We start from the raw sequence: 20,278 nt of genomic DNA on the forward strand, positions 1-20,278 counted from the left end.
AGGTGAGATGGCAAAAATGAAGAACAGCTCTCCTGTTGAGACAGGGCAGCGTCTGTTCAAGTGATGAGTTACAGCACAATGCAAAGTGCAAGACTTTTATCTAAGTAAATGTGGGAGGGCAGAAGGGATTGACTTAGCCATGTAAGTTTCAGATCTGAAATACCTAAACCCTTGGAAACATGCCTTCAGCTTGCTCTTCTATTTTTTGCAAGTGGTTATCCTGAGTTTGATTCTCTGCTCCCTCATGCAGTTGTTGACATCAGTAACATGGGTGTAAAATGTCACTAGATCAGAAGGCAGCCAGCATTCACCTTGCATTTGTATTCATGACTATACAAGGAAGAGGGCAGCAGCAGGTCAGGCCCACTGAGATCCACAGAGATTACTTTGTCGATGTGGGATGTTTATGTTCTGATGGGGTGTTTTATAATCGACTCTTAAAACTGTGCCGCAGCCTATTTGTTCTGGTTTCATGGCAGAGCATATTGGAACAGGTAACAGTTGTGGCTTTTCAGAGACAGGGTTTTTTTGTTTTACTTATTTTAGGCAAGACATTCCACCCCCCCTCTTAAGCTTTTTGCTAAAAATCTTTCAAGATTTCCAAATCTAAAGTGTTTGGTTTAGGATCAGACCTGGCAAGCGTCCTCTGGGTTGTCAGGCCTGCTCACCCACTGGTGCAGGCAGCTCCTTTAGTGCTGGTGCTTTCCGAAGCCACATAGCAGGGACTGCCCAGGAGCAAGTGCCCCCCCTTGCTGTCCACCAGTCCCAGCTTCTTGCCACAGCTTCTGATATGTAAGACCATGACACGCGCATCCATCACAAAACCTTCTACAGGCACCCTATCCATGTCCCCTACTGTAGTGGGTGGATCTTCACCAGCTGCCGGACACCCACCCAGCTACTCTCTCACTCCTATTCTTCCACAGGAGGAGAAGATAAGGTGAAAAAACATGTGAGTTAAGGTAAAGACAGCAACTGGGAAACATAACAGGCAAAACTTGCAATAGACATTGCGAGTCTCTGAAGATGTTGTGATTAATGTGTATCATTTCCAGGGAAAATGTGAGCTGTGGGAAGGAACAGGTACTGCCCATGATCAAGGTGCACTGGTGCAATGAAACCATGGCTTATACCCCTTGGTCATCAGCACCACCTACTGGCACCTTCATCTGGTGGGGGCCTCTGTCCAGCTCCTTCCTGACAATGCAAGGCCAGGCTATGTGGTGCCACCTGGGGAGTGGAACCATCAGCTTGTCCAGCCCCTGTGCTCCTGAGGATATGCACTGCTTGCACACATCCTGCCAATAACCCTGACATGGTGGCTGTAATAGGGAATTGGGTGGGGGAATGGGAGGGTGAATCTGCATCTCCCACTGACCTGCTATGAGGTGGTGGGGAGATGCTTTGCCTGTGATTCATGTGGCCATACTTCTGAAAGTTGGATATCTGGTTCTGAGTTAGTCAATGTGGGTAACTCCAGAGGCAGTTAATCGTACTCAGACACAGGCATCTACCCCAGGTGGAGTGAGATGACCTCTGGAGATGTCTTCTGTCTGTTGGTCAGCTAAAATCCTAAAATAGCTTGGACTTCACTGAGCAACTTGAAAACATTCTGAGTGCTTCCATTTCCCATTCTGCTTCTTGTTCTTCCTCTTTTATTTACTTTCGCTGTTTAGTGATCTGCTCTGTTTCTCACTTTTTATGTCTACTGTGACTTTTACAGTGAGACCTCAGCCTTCATTGAAGCCAATGTTTCATCTAACTGAAAAAAAAAAACAAACAAAAAAAAACCACCAGAGAGTAATATACTCTTTGTGCAAAAGTTAGGGTTTTTTTTTCCCCAATTCACGTTCAGTTGAAATAGCTCATTTTTCTTGAAACGCAATTGAAATGTCATTAGTATTTTCATTAGCATGATGACTGATGATACAAGGCAGGCAAGTAGATTTGGGGACTAGGCTGATAGATTTTCATGACGTTTTTGTAAGTCTGCACTAAACACATGCCAAGTGGTTCCAGATAATTTAAAAAAACAGAATACCTTTTTATTTTTCCCCTTTAACTCCTGGAATGAGAAACAGTCGCATGGTTATGCAGAAATAGCACAGCAAGTCCTGGAAATGTACAGCAGTTGCTAAACATTCTTTTTCTTCATTGAAACAGTTAACCTTCACCAGTGAAGATGTTTTACTGATTTGTCTTTGACACTGGGGCGGGGGGGAATGTCCCATCTCTGAGGATTCATCTCTGTAGATGAAATTACTCTTATGCTTGTGGGGAGGAGAGAAAATCCTGTGGAGAAACAAAGCTTAAGACCTAATCATAACTTAGGCTGCCTTTAGAAGATTTATTGAGAGGTTATGCTGGATTTAAGTGATACACGTATGTAAGCTATCATGATGGTTTTGCTTCCCGATCCTTTTCCTAACACTAAATGAACAGTGAAGAATGGATAAACAAGAGGGGAGAGGAAATGTTAAGTTTAGTTAGCTGTCTAATCATTCTGAGACATTTTGCCCTCTTTGCTTTTAGTTTGCTTCAAACACAGATGAAGCAAATTATGCACTTTGGGTGGCTTGTTCTTGTATCTACTGGATAGGTTACATATATTTGGTTGTTTCTTTTGTATATAATAGCATTTACAGAGCTGTGTCCCTTATTTCTTGTGTATTTTTCTTACCTGCAATTTTGAATTGCTAGGTTGTTGATTTTTTTTTTTTAAATTCTGGGGTTCTTAATGCTCTGTTTTCTAGAAGAAAAGAAAATGTATTCACTTCTTTATAATGCCAACCAAAAGACTGTTGTCATGGGACAGAAAAAAAAATAATCTTTCTTCTTAGGTAACAAATCTACCCTAAAGGATCAAGGGTAATTTCCAGCATTTTAAATTTACTGCACGTATACTTTGATGTCTTGCATTGCAGCCATTTTGCTTCCCATTCAGGGAAGAGCTGACAGGACATGTTTGTGCTGCTCCTTCATGGGTGACAAGGGGATATTTACAGTGATATTTCCCCACCCACAAGAGACTTTGGGACAAGCGAAAATGAAGGCTCAGGGCTCAATTCATTTGCCCACACATAGTTGTCAATTGTCATTTGAGATGCCTAGGATATCCTGCCTGGCCTCCAGCTGCTCTTGCAGAAGGGCAGAGGTCTTGCCTGAAGCCTTTTATCATATCTGCCAGCCTCCCTCAGATGTTTGAAATAGCTCGGGGCATCTCAAATACGACCAGGTGCCTGTATAAAGCTTAGACTCCTGGCCCAGGGATGTACCACCCACACTTGAGCCTCTCCATTTAAGTGGGAAGAATTTAAACTTGAGAGATGGTTTGGCCACAGAGCTTCAAGGGTGGATGGATCCTCCACCTGAATCTGGGTGTCTACAACATAAGATTGCTATGTGAGTTAGGTTTCTTAACTTTCACTGTAGTCAGTGAAAGTTTAGCCAACACTGCCTGGAAAGTAATTAATTTTGGACTAAAGTAAACCTCGCTTTTTCAGATGAAACACTCACTCCACTCACGACGCTATCAATTTGATCTCTTCTGCTTGTCATGGCAGCTCAAACACATAGTTCTTATGTAGACGCTCATGTTACATCCATATAAAGTTAGATGAGATGAACCCCACGTTCCTTCAGTTATTGAAAGAAAACACCATCAGGAACGTGTAAGTACAAATCCATAGATTTATTTTCACAAACAAATTTAAACTACTGAATTTGATTGAGCTGTTTTCCTGGGCAGTTGTCCCACTAAGAGAAAACAAGGCCCGAATGCCTTTTCATGCCAAACTGCTAAATGAAATCCCTTTAGACTTCTTCCTCCCAGAATACTAGTTTTTCTGCAAAAATTCCAAAGGCAGCTTTTGCAAACAATTTTCAGAAATTGGGACTTATCCTTGAGTAAATCTGTTCTGAAATATGGAGCGCTGAGCAAATAATCTACATTATCAACTTAATTTCAAGCATAAAGGTTGGAAGGCCTGTACTTGACGGTTTATTGAAGTTTACTGTTTTTCCTAAAGTTTTATGGCCTGACTAAAATCTCAGTCAGGGTCATAATTTCATCAAATTGTACCACTGTTAAATCTTTAATTTTGGATAATAAAATTCTGCCACCCCAGGAAAGCAACCATAATTAAAGAAAATCTTTGCTTGTATCATCTTTACTCCTCCATGACAATATCTCAGAGTGGATGTTTAAAGGGAACATATACCCACCCTGATATATCTTTCTGTATTTTGTCTGCCTGGTGTTATAAAATATGGGGATAGCGGTTCATTGGTTGAAGAACCTGAAATATCCTGTTTTGGCTCCAATAAATGTGAAAACTGAAGACAAGTTTGCACCAAAGCTGTGCAGAAAAACACTCTGGAAATTTAGAGCGGCTCAAGCGTAGACATGCAGCATTCAACTTGATAGCATAACTCCAAATGTCAGTGGTTAAGAGCATTTAGGGTTTTCCCAGTATGCTCTTTATTCTGGTTCTTGTCAATCTGCTTTTTCACACATGTCTGTAATAAGCGATTTCCCTCCTCCAGCTTCCTTCCAATCTTTTCTTTGTCTCGTATTTCCATTTCCCTATTTCATACCACTTTGCACTCTTCACCTCTTTAACCTCTTCTTCATCAGTCAGTTCCCTTCTTGTGTCTATAGTCCATGGAGGCATTCTCTGACCTTATTACATGTGGTCCCTCTGCCATCCTTCTTATGCTGTTATAGGAAGCAGTCTCCAGCAAGAATGTTAATGAAAACCACTCTCTATAAAGTACTTCCTTCAGAATTTTTCTTTGAAAAAAAAAATAGTAAACCTGAAGATTTTTCACTAAAGTTCATATCAGAACAATGGCATATCACTGAGGTTTTTAACAAGATCCAAAGAAAAGGATGAGTTTCAGGAAAAAATCTGGTATCCAGACCTATCTGTTTTTCTCCAGAGTAACACTGAGCTGTTAAAATACTGTGATCATTTTCAGATATTTGACTTGTTTCCAGAATGCCATTAGAATAGGGCAACAATTACAGTCCTGTATACCATAATACTCGTTAACTGTTAAATTTTGTGTTGCTGAAGTTAATTGGCCATAACACAATCTTACCTATGTATCTGTTCAAATAGATTTCAGTTTTCATATTGCAGTCGATTGCTGTGGTTTTCAAAATGAAAAGTAAAAAATACCCCAAAATCTATTGATCTGAAACACAGAAAGGGAGAGAGAAGAACAATATATGCACCCCCAGTGTGCATTATTTTTCATCTCTAGTGCTGATTAAGCAAGCACTCATTTTAGTGATAAATCAGCATTAAAGTGGGATGGACTCAGATATTAAAACAAAGCCAGCACAAGACCTTCTAAAAATAAAACCTCCTCCATTACAGTCTACTAGATTGCAGAGTATGCAGGGACTTCTATTAAGTGCTGAGAATTTACTTCAAATGCATGTTATACTCAGAGTATTTCTCATTGTATGAACTGGGGCATAACTTATTATCAATAAAAAAGAAAAATGAAAGGACTAGGCTGCCCAGGAGACAGAATGCTAACTTAGAAGACAGCAGTCCTGGATGCTCTTATCAGCAACATGTCTCTCAGCCCATCCTCATCCCACGTGCCCCCAGGTGCCTACTACCATGGATTAACTGCCTTCAGTTGCAGCTGCAGTGGGTAGAAAGGTGTGGGAAAATTCAGGTATTACTGGACTAAATTCGATGGTGAAGGGGCCTAACTGATACTCTTTTCCCTCTATGTAACAGGATGGGCAGCTGGGTTTGAGCAACATCCCTGGTATGGTTTACTTTTCTAACGCAGACATCACCGCAGGACTACTTAAACTGGTGTAATGCAAATATAACATTTTTGTTAGAAACAGAAAATATCAGCTGAATTTGCATCTTACAGGTACTGTATTTTGCTAAATGCATACACAGGAAAAACAAAGCCTTACCATTTCTGAAGCAATACTGTACTGTTTTCTCTCAGCAGAGGTCTCTTACTCAAACTTGCTCAGCAAGATTTTTGCTAATTATGTTGCTAACTTCTCTTAAATTTCATCACTTTTTGTACACTGGATGTGCCTGAAAAATGACTCCATCATGACACCAGCCCAACCCTTGTGTCTTATTGTCCTACCCCCACTAGCAACATGACTGTTCTGCCTGTGCTTCATGCCAGCAATCTCCTACCAAAGCTGTCAGTGTCCCATTTAATCTGTGATAAATATGAACTGCTCCCAACTCCATTTGCCTAGGGGATATCAGCTCTATCTGCCACGCTTGAAAATTATTATCCCTGTTGTTAAGAAAAACAACAACTCAAAACACCACCCTTGACTTTTCTCATTACTTACAGACTGAAATTTCCCCATCTGTCTTTTCTCAGCTGTGCTCTTGAGAAAGAAATCCTATCTTCCCTTTACTTCCTCCCCAGTGAACATAGCCTCATCCACTATGACAGCTCATCTTAGTGTGACTACTCATCTCTAGGTAGTTCCTCGCTCCTAGCTGCAGGTCTTTCTGCTTCTGCCCCTCAGCATAGCTAATGTGTTTTTGTGCCTTTAAAAAGGGCCTTTTAGCTCACTCTTCTAGCTAACTATCCTCCATCAAACACTTATTTTTCATTTAACTGCTTTAAAAGATTTTAATTTTTCTTCTTACCCATCTCTGAGAGAATTCAGTTCTTCATCACTGTGCATTAAATGATTCATTCACTGAGATATTTAATGGCAAATTTCATTTCTCCAGCACCATAGGTTTCTCTCTCTCTTGATTCTGTCAGTCTCCAGCAACTGTAAATGGTAACTTTCTGCTCAGCTGGAAGTTTCAGGCTCTGGGCAGGAAAAGCCTTTGACTCTGAACCCATCAGCAATCCTCTTTATCTTAAATCTGTGTTCACAAGGCTTGGGATCCTGGACCCTTTGACTCTGAATTAGTCTTTTGAACTTTGGAGTTTTTCTCTCATTAAATTTATTGATTGCTGTCACCAGTATATAACTAACATGTTCTTCTACTTTGATCCAACTTCTTCTGGAATCCTCACCCACTTCCTGCCGTGACAAAATTTGGTGGTTTCTTCCATGACATTTTCAAATCCCAGTCACACTCTGTTTGAAGGTCTGGGGCTTGGAAAGGGCATGCAGAGGGGCTGGAGGAGATTGGGCAGGAGCAAACTTACAGCCCCCTTGGGTTACTGCCTTGTACTGCCCTGGAATATGAATTGTTTCCACCAGGTCCGTTAAATTATCGTCTTTGAGTACATGAGGGACTGAGCTTCCAGACACACCTGACTTCATCTGCCATGACTGAGGCTGCACCTGAGCTATTCCTCAGTCCCCTGAATCAGACACCCTCTGGAGAATGAGGGAAAGGAATGAGATAGAAGATCCATGATTCTTCCTGTACCACTGCAGGAAAAAGCAATCCCAAAGCAGACCCGAAAGACAAAGCTCAAGACTCCATCTCCCAGGTAGTCTAATTCATTGCAAATATGGGCTTCAAACAGGCAAGAGACTGGCCTTTTGAAATTTCAAATTACAGCTGATCATCCTCTTAGCCAGAGGGGCAATGGTGATCTGTGGCTTATCTTGATGATGAGCAAAATAGCACTTCCTTGCCCTTTCCTCCTTGGGTTTAGATCTTTAGTTCTTTCATCAGGTAGCTACGTTGTTTTCAAACATTGGATAGCTTTGTAGGCTGCAGATTCCTGAATCCTACAGCTCCACGGAGCCCTGGGACCCACCTCCCACAAGTGGAAGATGATCTGAAGCCTCAATAGACAGCCCCAACGCTGTATATAGCAACAGCAGCTGCTCTGCTTGTTGAAGTAATGCCCTGTGAGGCTTCAGGTATGCAGCAGTTGCCACTGTGCTCCCCATCAGGAAACACAATTATCTTCACAAAGAAGTGAAGAGTAATACTTGCATTTCTTGAACTTGGGCGCAGAGATTCACTCAAGTAGAAACGAATGGCAAGATGCATTTAACCTCATTAGTTTCAGTAGGGATGACTTTGTGCAATCCATCAGTGTACAGATACATTAGGGGAACTAAACTATTTCCACATCTCATTTACATAATGGATGGGATGTGAAATGAGTCCTATGGAAGAGAAGCACCCTGGAGGCACTAAAGTTTATCACAATATGTAAGAGTTCTTTTAGATCATTGCATTAAATTTCCACTAACAAGATAACAAATTAATTGTCTGTATTACTGTACTAACCCAAAGCAGATAAAGTGTATGATTTCAGCAGAGGAAGGCAGCTGTTTAAGACAGCTTGGTGGTTAAAGGAGGAGGCAGAAGAGATTAGTATGTCTCCCAGCATTTGCATGCCATGATGCCAGTCCTCTTCTGCCCCTTTAAGAAATCTGGTTCTTCTCTAATCTGATGTAGGACTTGAGCTTTATTAGTGAAGTGAGGGAGAATGAGTAAATCAACTGTATCAGACAAGCCTCAGGACATCTGGAAATTGATCGTTCTGCAGAAATAAGCACTCTGTGTTTATTAGCTGGGAGTTCATCACTATCGCTTCTCTTTATCCAGTTCCTAAGAGATTTCAAAGCTATCATCATAGCATTAGCTCTTCTGACTGTGCTACTGCAGATAAAGATCAGAAGATCTATCTAATGATAGCTTTCTCAGTCTTCCTCTTCTTTCTCTAAAGATATACTGATTAAAAAAAAAAAACAGGAAAATAGCTGGAATGAAATAAAGCAGACTCTGTGTCTTAACTTTTTGTGTGTTGGCAATAAGAATACTTTAAAATTATTATACAGGATCTTGGTTTTATTCAGGGAGACACATCCTGCAGAATAGAAAATCCCTCACAGAAGAGGTGTAATTTGAAGTTTCTAATGTGGTGGTGGGAAAAGGTATACAGTAAAAGGACCTAAAATCATAAAGCAGTGCTGTACATTGAAAGTACCGTTATTTTTAAATGATAATACATGTCAAATAGAAGCCAGGAAAATGAATTCCATAAGTTAGAAGGGTAATAATATTACCTTAAGAAGAATAATTACTTTCCCTAACTACATTTATCACATAGTAATTCAGTTCTCCCTTCTGGAATATGATGCAATGCCAAATTTTTGACTTATTTATTTAAAATCAGCCTTAAGAGAAGATTCACTCAGATACAAGGTTTCTTCTGGTTCTTCATTCAAAATGGAGGAGCTATCAAAATGCAAATAGCACGAGTAACTTTATGTCCAGATGCGCATCTCTGTACAGCTGCATTGTGTAGCTACATCGTGCAGAGACCCTGGGAGAAAAACTGACTCTAAGAGTTTTCTGATAACAATGGTCAGATGCATAAACAATTTAAGTATAGCTGTGGATCTCCAGAAATATGTGGGGAGTATGAAACCCAGTGCAATGAATTCTCTAAAGAAAATCTTCAGCTAGCAGAAGCTTTGCTGAGGTCAATTTTTTATCAGCTGGTTTTCTCTGTTTTCCAATGGCAAATCAACATTTATTACCTCTTTTGAACTGGCAAGAGTTCCAGCCTGAGTGTACATTGTTCTAGATTCTGTATACAAATTAAACAAGAAAAGCTGGATATTTTTCCATATTGAGTACAAAATGAGACAAAATAGATTAATTTGATAATCAGAGTAAGGATGATTTAACAGTAAAGCAAGAATATCTAACCCATTTGTACAGAACCTAGCACAATGGAGCTAGACCACGTTATCTTGCAACCTAAGTTCTTAATAACAACAACAATAATGACTAGGCCTTTAAAGCTAGTATATTAATTATCAGTCAGGGCTCATAAGTTGCTTAGCCAGTGAATGAAGAATTCCATACATCTTAAAGAAAAAGACTTGTTTCATATCAATACTGTGTTACCTTATACGCAGGTTTTCTGCCAGTCTGCCCTGAACTAGAAGAGTGCTTCTCCTGATTCACCCTTTTAATTTGTTTATTTGATTTACTATTTACTCTATGATCATTAGGATTATTCATTTAGAATCATGCCATTATTGGTTTAGGTTCTTGATAATCTCCTTCATGTCTGCCTTTGTTTTTTTAAAGCTGTCCTTTCCCTTTGCCCTTTCTCATTAAGCAAATAATGACTGATTTCCTCCTTTACTGTCCACTGCTCACTTGCATGTGTATGCAGTGTTGTCTGTGCTATTAGTAGGGCTCTGGAAAGTTAAGGTATAGGTCTTTCATGGGATGAAGCAAGCTTTAATTTGGAGGAAATCCACAAAGGCAATACAAAAACAGACAGACAATAAGTAAGATCTGAATCAGGCCACCTGTATATACCATCTTGTTCTCTCTCTGGAGCAGGAACCAATGATAAAATACACTGGAATCACATATGTATCTGTCTGAATTTTAAACTCTGCCCTCCTGTCCCATGTTAGTGTTGCAGATGATTTATTTTTACCTGATTCAAAGACTGAACTGGGGAGTTCTCTTCTGTAAGGCCTTCTGAACAGAGAACCCCAAATGAAAAGAACAAGTCCTATAAAGGTGATGATACCATGTCAGCAGTCCATCACTCAAGGGGCAGACCTTCCACTACTGCAGCGTGAATCACAGCCTTGTGAGCTGCACCTCTGCTGGTTTCCTATGGTGCCTCTGAGGCTCTGTTTGCATTTTGGTATCTGTGAAAGAAATCTGATGGCTCTTCCTTATTGTCCACTCCAGATCTATAAATTACTCCTGTTCCTCAATTTAGATGAGCATTTCAGTGGGGTGAGTGATACAGGCTGAAGAAACCAAGTGCCTTAAACAAAAGACAGATGGCTGAACCCATGATTCACCAGCAATGAGCTGCAGTTGGGCCATGTAGACTTTGAAGTAATTCATTACATTTGTATCTCTTCTGTAGGGGGAGGATTTTCCTCAGTGATTTGTATGACCTTGCTAAACCCAGATAGGTGGTAATTGAGCAGCAACTACTTCTTCAGAAGAAACAGAATAAAAATATTGAAAATATTGACTCACCCCTAAGGCAGTAAGCAGCACTTTGGTCTCTGACCTTTAAGCATCCTAGGGTAGTCAATAACCTGGCTGTTAGATGCTGTGCCTGACACTGATTTTGATCTGGGAGTAGTTTAACCTTGAACCAAGATCCAAGTAACCAAGGCAACAGGAAGTCAGCCTCTCCATCCAAGGACTGGGAATCCATAAATCAAGGTCCCTAATGCAAACACTGTGTGCAGGTAGAGATTTGAGAGGATAAGTGGTTTGTGAGGGATTACCTTTGAAAAAATGAATGACTGTCCCTTGGTATGTTGAAGCACAGCTTCACAGAGGCTTTTTTTTTTATCAATAAAGGTCGACAGGTTACAGCTGCATGTTTTCATAGGGTTCTTTATATAGGCCCTTCAGTTTAATTAGAACCAGATGTGGAATTCATGAGGTTGTTAGCATCATTATGTACCCTGTACACATGCATGTATGTTTATGTGTATTGATACATGTACCCACATACGTACATTTCTTCTGCAAAAACTATATTCATGAATAAATAATGCTGAGGCTCAAACTCCATAGTGGTGTGATCCCATAAGCATAATTACCTAGTCAGATATCCCAGTTATTCTATGGGACACTGCTTTATTCAGTGTATAGCACTCACCTAATGAACAGCTATTTGGCAGTTGAATTTTCCTGTTGCTATTCAGTGTGTGACATCATATCTCATTTATTTCACATTTCTAATCCTTCATATGAATAGAAAAATGTTTCATGAATGCTGATAATTTTATTTTTGCAGCATTGCTCTTGAGATGAAGGATATATTATTGTTCTCATTTGCAATAGAGAAGCTGAGCAGAAAGACATTGAAGTTGAATAGATACCATTTCAGGTGCTTAATACTGGATTTTAAGCTCTGGAAGGATGTGGTGTAAGAGGGAGAGATTCCTCTGCACATGTCCACCAATCCATGACCTGTAATACTGACTCACTCCTATTTCTGTACTCAGACAGGTTGTTGGTTGACAGTCAGATGAACATGAGCCAGCTTGTGCCCAGATAGCCAAGGGCAACAGCATCCTGGCCTGTATCAGCAATAGTGTGGCAGCAGGGCCACAGCAGTGATCATGCCCCTGTACTGGGCACTGATGAGGCCACACTTCGAATCCTGTGCTCAGTGCTGGGCCCCTCACTACAAGAGAGACATTGAGGGGCTGGAGTGGGTCCAGAGAAGGGCAGCGAAGCTGGTGAAGGGTGTGGAGCATAAGTGTGATAGGGAACGGCTGAGGGAACTGGGCGGTTTAGTCTGGAGAAGAGAAGGCTCAGGGGAGACCTTATCACTCTCTAAAACTACATGACAGGAGGTTGTAGTGAGGTGGGGGTCAGTCTCTTCTGGTTAGGGAACAGGTGAACAAACAGGACATACACAAGTATATGGAACTTGACAGGGTGGACCCTAAAGTGTTGAGGGAACTAGTTGGCATCGTTGTGAGGCCACTCTCAGTTATTTTTGAGCGGTTGTGCTGACTGGGAGAGGATCCTGAGGACTACAAGAAAGCAAACGTCAGTCCAATAAGGGCAAGAAGAAAGACTCTGGGAACAATAGGCTGGTCAGCCTCATCTCAACCCCTGAGAAGTTGATGGAGCAAATAATCCTGCAGAGCATTTCCAAACATACGAAGGAGAAGAAAGTGATTGGGAGTAGTTAGCCTAAATCTATGAAGATAAATCATGCCTGACCAATCTGATGTTGTTTATTTTGACTTTAGCAACACTTCTGGCACTGTCTTCTATAAATCTCTCATATACAAATTGATAAAATACAGGCAAGATAAATGTACAGCTGAAAACTGTCTGAACTGCTGGGAGCAAAAGATTACAATCAGTGTCACAGAGTCCAGATAGAGGCCAGTCATTATTGATGCACCCCAGGGTTTGCTAAGGTGGCCAAAATTACCTAAAATGTTCATTAATTACCAGGGTGATGGGGTAGAACGCACTCAACAAATCTGGAGAAGATACAAAACTGAGGGGTGGTTGATATTCCGGAGGGTCATGCTGTCCTCTAGAGGGACCTGAAAAGGCTGGAGCAATGGGCTGACAGGAGCCACACAAAGTTCAATGAGGGCTAATGCAAAGTCCTGCACCTGGGGAGGACTAATGCCTTGCACCAGCACCTGTTGGGGGCTGGCCATCTGGAAAGCAGCTTGTCAAAAAGGCTCTGGGAGTCCTGGTGGACATCAAGGTGATCATGATTCAGCAATGTGCCCTTACAGCAAGGGAGGCCAACAGCTTCCTGGGCTGCATTAGAATCATTACCAGCATATCAAGAGAGGCAATCTTTACCCTTTATTCAGCACTGGTGAGGCCACACTGGAACACTGTGTTCAGCTCTGGGCTCCTCAGTAAAATAGAGGCATGCACATATATGAGAGAGTCCAACTTTCACTTGAGCCCAACATCTCCTTAAACATGGTTAAGGGTCTGGATCACCTCTCCTATGAGAAAAGATTGAGAACTTTGGACTGTTCAGCCTTGGGACTGAACCTGGTACTGATCAGCCTGGAGAAGAGAAAGCTCAGGGGGATCTTTTCGATCTGCACAAATATCCGATGGGGGAGAACAAAGAAGATGGAGCAAGGCTCTTCTCAGTGATGCCCAGTGACAGGGAAAGAGGCAGTGGGCACTCAAACACAGGAGGTTATTTCTGAACCATATTTTACTGTGAGGATGACCAGGTTGCACAGACAGGTTGTGGGTTCTCCCTCCCTGCAGATACTCGAAAATGGCCAGTCTAGAGAAACCTGCCCTAGCTGACCCTGCTTAAGCAGGGTAGGAAGGGTTAGGTGTCTCAAGAGGAGCCTTTCAACCTCAATTGCTCTGTGTTTTTTTGAATCTTCATGTAATGTAATTGCCAGACTCTGATGTGTTTTATCTGAGGCCCAGGTGCAGATTGAGATTTGAAAAGAGAAGGAATTTATGGAAGATTATCTTTGGAAAATGAATGGCTGTCCTGGGTATGTTGAAGCCCAGCATCAGAGAGACTGGAAGAGGTTTTCATAAGTTGTCAAAGATTCAATAGCAATTCTGCACCCTAGCAGACTTCTATGGTCTCATGAGAGTAGGGATACTGGATTTTTCCAAAGCAGCACCTGCTAGGAGTTTTGTAAAATGGGCAAAAATTCCTGCAGTCTTATTGTAAAAAAGTGACTGGGGCATTTTAGCTGCTTTTCCATCTGGTAAATTCATATAGGTACGCATGCAATATGTATACACACACATGAACTCACACAAATATTACATATAAATAGGTGCATACACATTCAGGAGTGTTAGAGATGTATTATGTAAAATTTTAATCCAACAGTTAAAATTTGATGTGTTTATAAGTAAACAACATGTGTTCAAACCATAAGAGAGTTTGAGAAACATTGTTAAGGGAGGAAGCTCCCATCCCTGAGTGCATAACTTTTATTTTTCTGATATATTTGACCTCTTTGGTGTGTTTCTACTACTTACATATTCTGCATTACAATCCCTAGGTAGGAAAAATGTGTGATAAATTGCTCTTTTTTAAAAAACTCCTTCTTTTTGGTGAGTTGTTAAGTAAATTTTCATTAGGGAGGGAACTCGTAAAAATAATGTACTTTAGACAGGTAACTACATATTGAGGCTGTTCCTTGTGCGTGCTCTTTACTCAGATGAAACATCCACTGGGTCAGGTCATTAGAGATGTATGTCTGTGTTGGAGAATAAACTACCCAGGGAATGACAGCCCCACTAAATAGAGATATGAAACAGATCTCTATATATGTATCAGGGGGTGTGTTTGCTTGGAGAAGAAAAAGTAGTAATGTGGAATTATTATGTTGGCTACATTGTTTATAAAGATCCATGACTGTGTGTTCTTAAGCAAAATTATCAAAGCCAAATAACAATTATGATCCCTGCTGGTATCATGACCATACTATAGACACCTACATGCGGAAATATAGAAATAAATTCATCGGCATAGCGAGAACAGCAGCTGACTACTCCTTTCCAGATATTCCCCAGACATGTAACTTCATCAGTATTCATCCATATTTTGTTTCTTCCCCAAGGAATTGCAGGTCCCCACTTAAAAGCAGACCAGACTTCACTTCATGGTAAAATGGAAAGTTCTGCCTGTAACACGATGACCAGAAGGAAACCAGCAGCTGTTGACAGTGTTGCAATGACAACTCCAGTGTTATCTCTTCTACCTTCATCATCAGCAACATCTGAAGCAGGTAATTTTTTTTCCTCCATCCCCTCTATTTCTCCCCCATCTCCTTCCTTCCGGCACTGCAATGAACAACATATGCTTGACTGTTCTTCCTAATTGGAGAGGTAACTGCAAATGTGCATATCTAATGTGATAATCTGGCTGCAGTTTTTCTTATACTTTCTTATTATGGTCCTGTCTCGGCATATCAGATCTATTTTATCCACATACCACCATTTGTGAAATGAGAACACAAGTAGCACCAACCCGTACGGCCTAGCAAGGGACACTGAAGCAAGACTCCTGGGTTCCTTTCTCAGCCCTGTTGTTCATTTATTTGAAAATTCCCGTCCCTATAACATGAACACAAAGAATACATAATGAATAGCTAAGGAGAAGCTGAGATTTCTTTCTGCATACTTCAGTGATTTTAGCATAATATTCTGTCTTGCAAATGGGAAATTGTCTGGGGCAATGAACAGTGATTTAAAATATATCAGAATAAATAAGTCAGAATAGCATGTTTTTCAATCGAATTATATTTTGTGCTTCTATTTTGAATCAGATCAGAAGGATGATAGCTCTATACAGTCAGAAATTGAGCCAAGTCATTCAAGTATCATCATGCCTTTTCTTGGGTATGGTTAGAGAGGTTAATTTTGCATTGTGTCTTAATTTCCAGTGAATGAAGAACCCACAGTACTTTACCTTATGTGCAAGTATTAGGAGTCTCAAAGTTTTGTCAAACCTTTGATACCGAATTCACAAAATACATGTGTTTCACTGAGTCATGGAATTATCACATATTTAATTATTCAATTTAAACACAAAAAGTGTTGTTTCAGTGCACTCCTTTTGATTTTCCTCTCATTTCCTGAATGAATATTGGAAACAAGTAGCATCTATAAAGATAAATTTTTATATTAAAAAATCAGGATTCTCTGTTTCATCTTTCATACTTTCCTAATATTTAAACTCAGGATAGATTTTCAGTGCAGCAGAGAATGAAAGTACACAAATATTTTATGATCAGTTTCAAGATGAAAGTGTATGCTTGACTGTATAGTTCATTCTTTCCATTTTCAGAAGTCTAATTAAATTGTTGGTTTATCTGTATCCCAGATGTTGAAATAATTTAGTTGAAAACTGAAAGAAACTGTGTTAATGGGAAAACAGGACAGTTCTATGGGTTTCCTGTAATTAATAGGGAGCTCTTTGAAAAGTCCTTCTTTCAAACCAAGTCGACAAACTGAGCCCAGCTGTTGAACAAACAGTCTTCTCTGTGCCATGTTCTGGCAAGTGGCCTCAGGCAATTCTGAAAGGATGGAAAATGACAGGCAGTAAGAAGGATTTAAGTACTACAGACATAACAAAGCTATCCAGAATAAAGTTAGGGGACTGATGGAGAACTTCTAAGGGGTTGTTCAACACTGCTGTGCTGGAGTGGGTCCTCCAGCCTGCTCTAAGCTATTCTTGGAAATGTGTATTTTTGGTAGAGATTTCTCTCTTTGCCTCAGAAGCTATTTCCAGGTTGTATCAATCCTGAGTGACTTCCTGGCATGGTCTGTGGCTGTTTCAATTTGTCTTTGTGAGATGGAGCCTCACTGCATCTGTGTAACCCAGGGACAGGAGAAACACTGGGCCTCCGTGCCTTATTTTAACTGTGTAAAGCTGTGTTTTAAGACTAATGTTAGTTCTTGTTTGTTTGGGACAGCTAGGTGAGGTTGTTTGGAGGGTGGGAAAATAAAGGAAAAGTAGAAGCACCTGTGCCGTGTCAAGCATTTCTAGTTTCTCTTCACTTTGGCCTGTATTTTGCTAAGTAGCTTCAGGCCTTCACAAAGGCATTGCATGGCCATGCAGCCTGGGAGATAACAGGCTGGGGAGATGACTGTTCCCGTGCAAAATCTGCCTACCTCCATGTATCCCCAGTACCTGGATCTTGTATCATAGAATCGTTGAATCATAGAATAGTTAGGGTTGGAAAGGACCTTAAGATCATCTAGTTCCAAACCCCCTGCCATGGGCAGGGACACCTCACACTAAACCATGCCACCCAAGGCTCTGTCCAGCCTGGACTTCAACACCGCCAGGGACGGAGCATTCACAGCTTCTCTGGGCAGCTCATTCCAGTGCCTCACCACCCGCACAGTAAAGAACTTCCTCCTTATATCCAAACTAAACTTCCCCTGGTTAAGTTTGAAACCACTACCCCTTGTCCTATCACTACAGTCCCTAATGAAGAGTCCCTCCCCAGCACCCTTATAAACCCCCTTCAGATACTGGAAGGCTGCTATGAGTTCTCCACACAGCCTTCTCTTCTGCAGGCTGAACAGCCCCGACTTTGTCTTCATACAGGAGGTGCACCAGTCCCCTGATCATCCTCTTGGCCCTCCTCTGGACTTGTTCCAACAGTTCCATGTCCTTTTTATCATGCACCATGCTGTATCATACCCGTAGGAGCACATTCCCTCTTTCGTATGCCTGCATGTATAGTGTTACTACTCCCCACTTCCTCTTCAGACCCTTCTATATGAATTCCACTAGATAGAGCAAGACAAAAGTCTTCCTCCCAAGGCAATATTTCCATGTGCAAGCAGCATAATATCTGCAGGAAGAGAACACGGAGCCTAAAAAAAATGCAGAACAATTTGGGTACAGGGTTGGGCAGGATCTGTCTGCATAAAATGGAAAAGATTAGTACTTAGCTTTGGTTTTCAGCAGAGCAGTATATCACATGGCAATATTGGAAAATATATCAAAGATTGCTTACCAAGAGCTTCCAGATGAGTTAGTAACACCTAATGGCTCTCACTTCAATAGGGGTTTATTTTGGCAGATCTCCCTGATATTTTGTCATATGCACACCTCATCAAATCTCCCCCTGCAGACCCATCAAACTCTTTTCCACATAGTCTCCCTACACCAAATGTAGAATCAGATGTCCCTGATTCTTAAAAGTTAAAATAATATTAGGTTTTTTAATATCTCCTTTAAAAAGCCTGACTTGAAAGCATATTATTTATTTGATCCATGCATTCTGACTATTGACAGACTATGTAAAACAACTCAAACACTTTCTAGAGCTTGAAAGTCCAGAGGCTTGCTAGGAAGAAATGCGAAAGTATTAGTAGTAGCTTCTAAAAAGCTTCTGGAGAAAGTCATAAACACCCCAAAGCATTTATGAAAGAAAAATTAATGCAGTTAGCCAACACAGAACAACAGTACAGGTTTTTGTTTGTTTTTTTTTTTCTAAATGAAAATAAGTATTTCATTCTGAAAGGAAAGGGACTATTGTCTTGAAAAGTTTTATGAGGCAAAAAAGCATCCAGTGTGAAGTAAGACACTTAGAGTGGTCAGCTTATAGATCTAAATGTAAGTGTAAATTCCCACTCATAATTGTGTGCATATCAGTTAATTTTGGAGAACTAGGCAGTTTGGAAGAAAATAGATGCCTGTCTTTGTTCTACTCAGGCACTGCCTACTCACCATCAGGCTCCACTGGACACTCACCCTGCGTGAACTGGACCTCTTGTGTGCCTCAGACACCTGTTGGATTTGGCAGGATAGGCAGTAAACCTGCATCTTTCTTATCTAACATCAGGGTGTCAGGAGGATGTGCATGGTCACCTTAAGTTGCATTGAGTTCCCATTTAAGAAATGAAGATCATGCTCTAACAACTATACACAGCAGATCTCCACTGACTGCAATGGGCTGGTAATAACTGCAGAGACAGCCAACTATAGCTAAATTCAGTAAATCCATAAAATCTTTGCAGATACTTGGTTAATGCTGTTTTTCATATTCATTTCCTGTCCTTTGGCTTGCTTTCTTTCCAATGAAAGTTGAGAGTAATGCCAAATCTTATGATTTCACCATGAACCTTGCAATTTTTCCCATATTTCTGCTAGATTTCTCATCTTCAAGATTTCCATCATCAGCTGAAAAATTTCAGTTTTACTTCCTCGGAAAAAAATTGCATCTTGAATATGGGAATTTTCAAAAAAGTCTTGAAAAGGTACCCTGACAATAGCAGTAAGAGGCAAAAGGTGGAGAGTGAATATGAAGAGTGTGCCAAATATTTGATTTCTTAAATCTTCTGACCTGAAGCTACTCTCAAGATCTGAGGGGGACTCAAAGAAGTCAAATATTTAGAGCTGGAAATACTGGGACTGTATATGTCAACCACCACTGGGGCCAGATGAAAATAATCCTTTAGTGTGACTGCAGCTTAAGCGTTTTTTGATCAGGTGACTGAGAAATAGCTCACTGCCACTTGCCCTAAGGGTTCTTGCATCCATACTTTTTAGGGGTGACCTACTTGAGAGGAATCCCGTGCAACTGATTAGCTTCTGAGCAACTTCAATATTTCATTTCCTTTCTCTTTTAATTTGGTACCAAAATGACTGCATTCCCCTTTTCTTTTGTTCTCTGTGAATCACAAACTGCAAATGGGTTTTATTTTTCTTTTTGGTGTGGGGAGTGGGTTACATATGGGAAATGTACTTTGTTTTGTAATTAATGAAAACCAGACTTTGGGAAGTTGGCCATCCAGGTCTTTTATTTATAAGAGAGCATATGCCTGTGTTTTGTTTATGACTCATTCTTAATTCTTGCATTGTAACTTGGGTTTGTTTATGCAAGCTCTTTGCTGAATCCAAGCAATGGCGGTATGAGAGCCAATAATTTACGTTCTCCAAGAGGGGAGGCCAGTGAGTGAGGTTTGTATGCTGAATCTGTCATAGCACATAGTGAAAACAGGAGATTCTACCACTTGACAGCTCCTGGTTATCTGCAGAAAATGCTACAATAGCAACTTGATTAAACTACCACTACCAGGTTAGCCTTAGCCATGAAGGGAGTGATAACCTCCAAATGAACCTTTCTAGAAATCTTGGCTGCTCTGGAAATTTCAAGGATTTCAAACCCAAATGACTGCTTGATGGTCAGGTGTAAATTAAGTTTGCAAGTAGAGGTGGGCTGAGGTTAATTCAGTAGGATGTTTTATTCTTTAAGGAAAAGAAATACTGAACTCCATAATTTCTCTTCCAACAGTGCAAAATAGATATGTTAGGAGTGGAAGGGAGCACTAGC

General features: G+C 40.7%; 1 protein-coding gene across 3 annotated transcripts in view; it reads left to right on the forward strand.

Annotated features, from left to right (window-relative positions):
- SETBP1 (SET binding protein 1) overlaps positions 1 to 20,278 on the forward strand; it is a 269,163-nt gene that overhangs the window by 245,073 nt on the left and 3,812 nt on the right. For all 3 annotated transcript variants that reach the window (XM_057398577.1, XM_057398579.1, XM_057398581.1), the window contains one exon: positions 15,044 to 15,211. In XM_057398577.1, the coding sequence (XP_057254560.1) occupies positions 15,044 to 15,211 (168 nt within the window). The remainder of the gene's footprint in view (positions 1 to 15,043; positions 15,212 to 20,278) is intronic.

Source organism: Pezoporus wallicus, unplaced genomic scaffold, assembly GCF_028554395.1.
Source record: "Pezoporus wallicus isolate ANWC-B61680 ecotype Strahan unplaced genomic scaffold, APGP_CSIRO_Pwel_v1 contig_8473, whole genome shotgun sequence".
NCBI lineage: Eukaryota > Metazoa > Chordata > Aves > Psittaciformes > Psittacidae > Pezoporus > Pezoporus wallicus.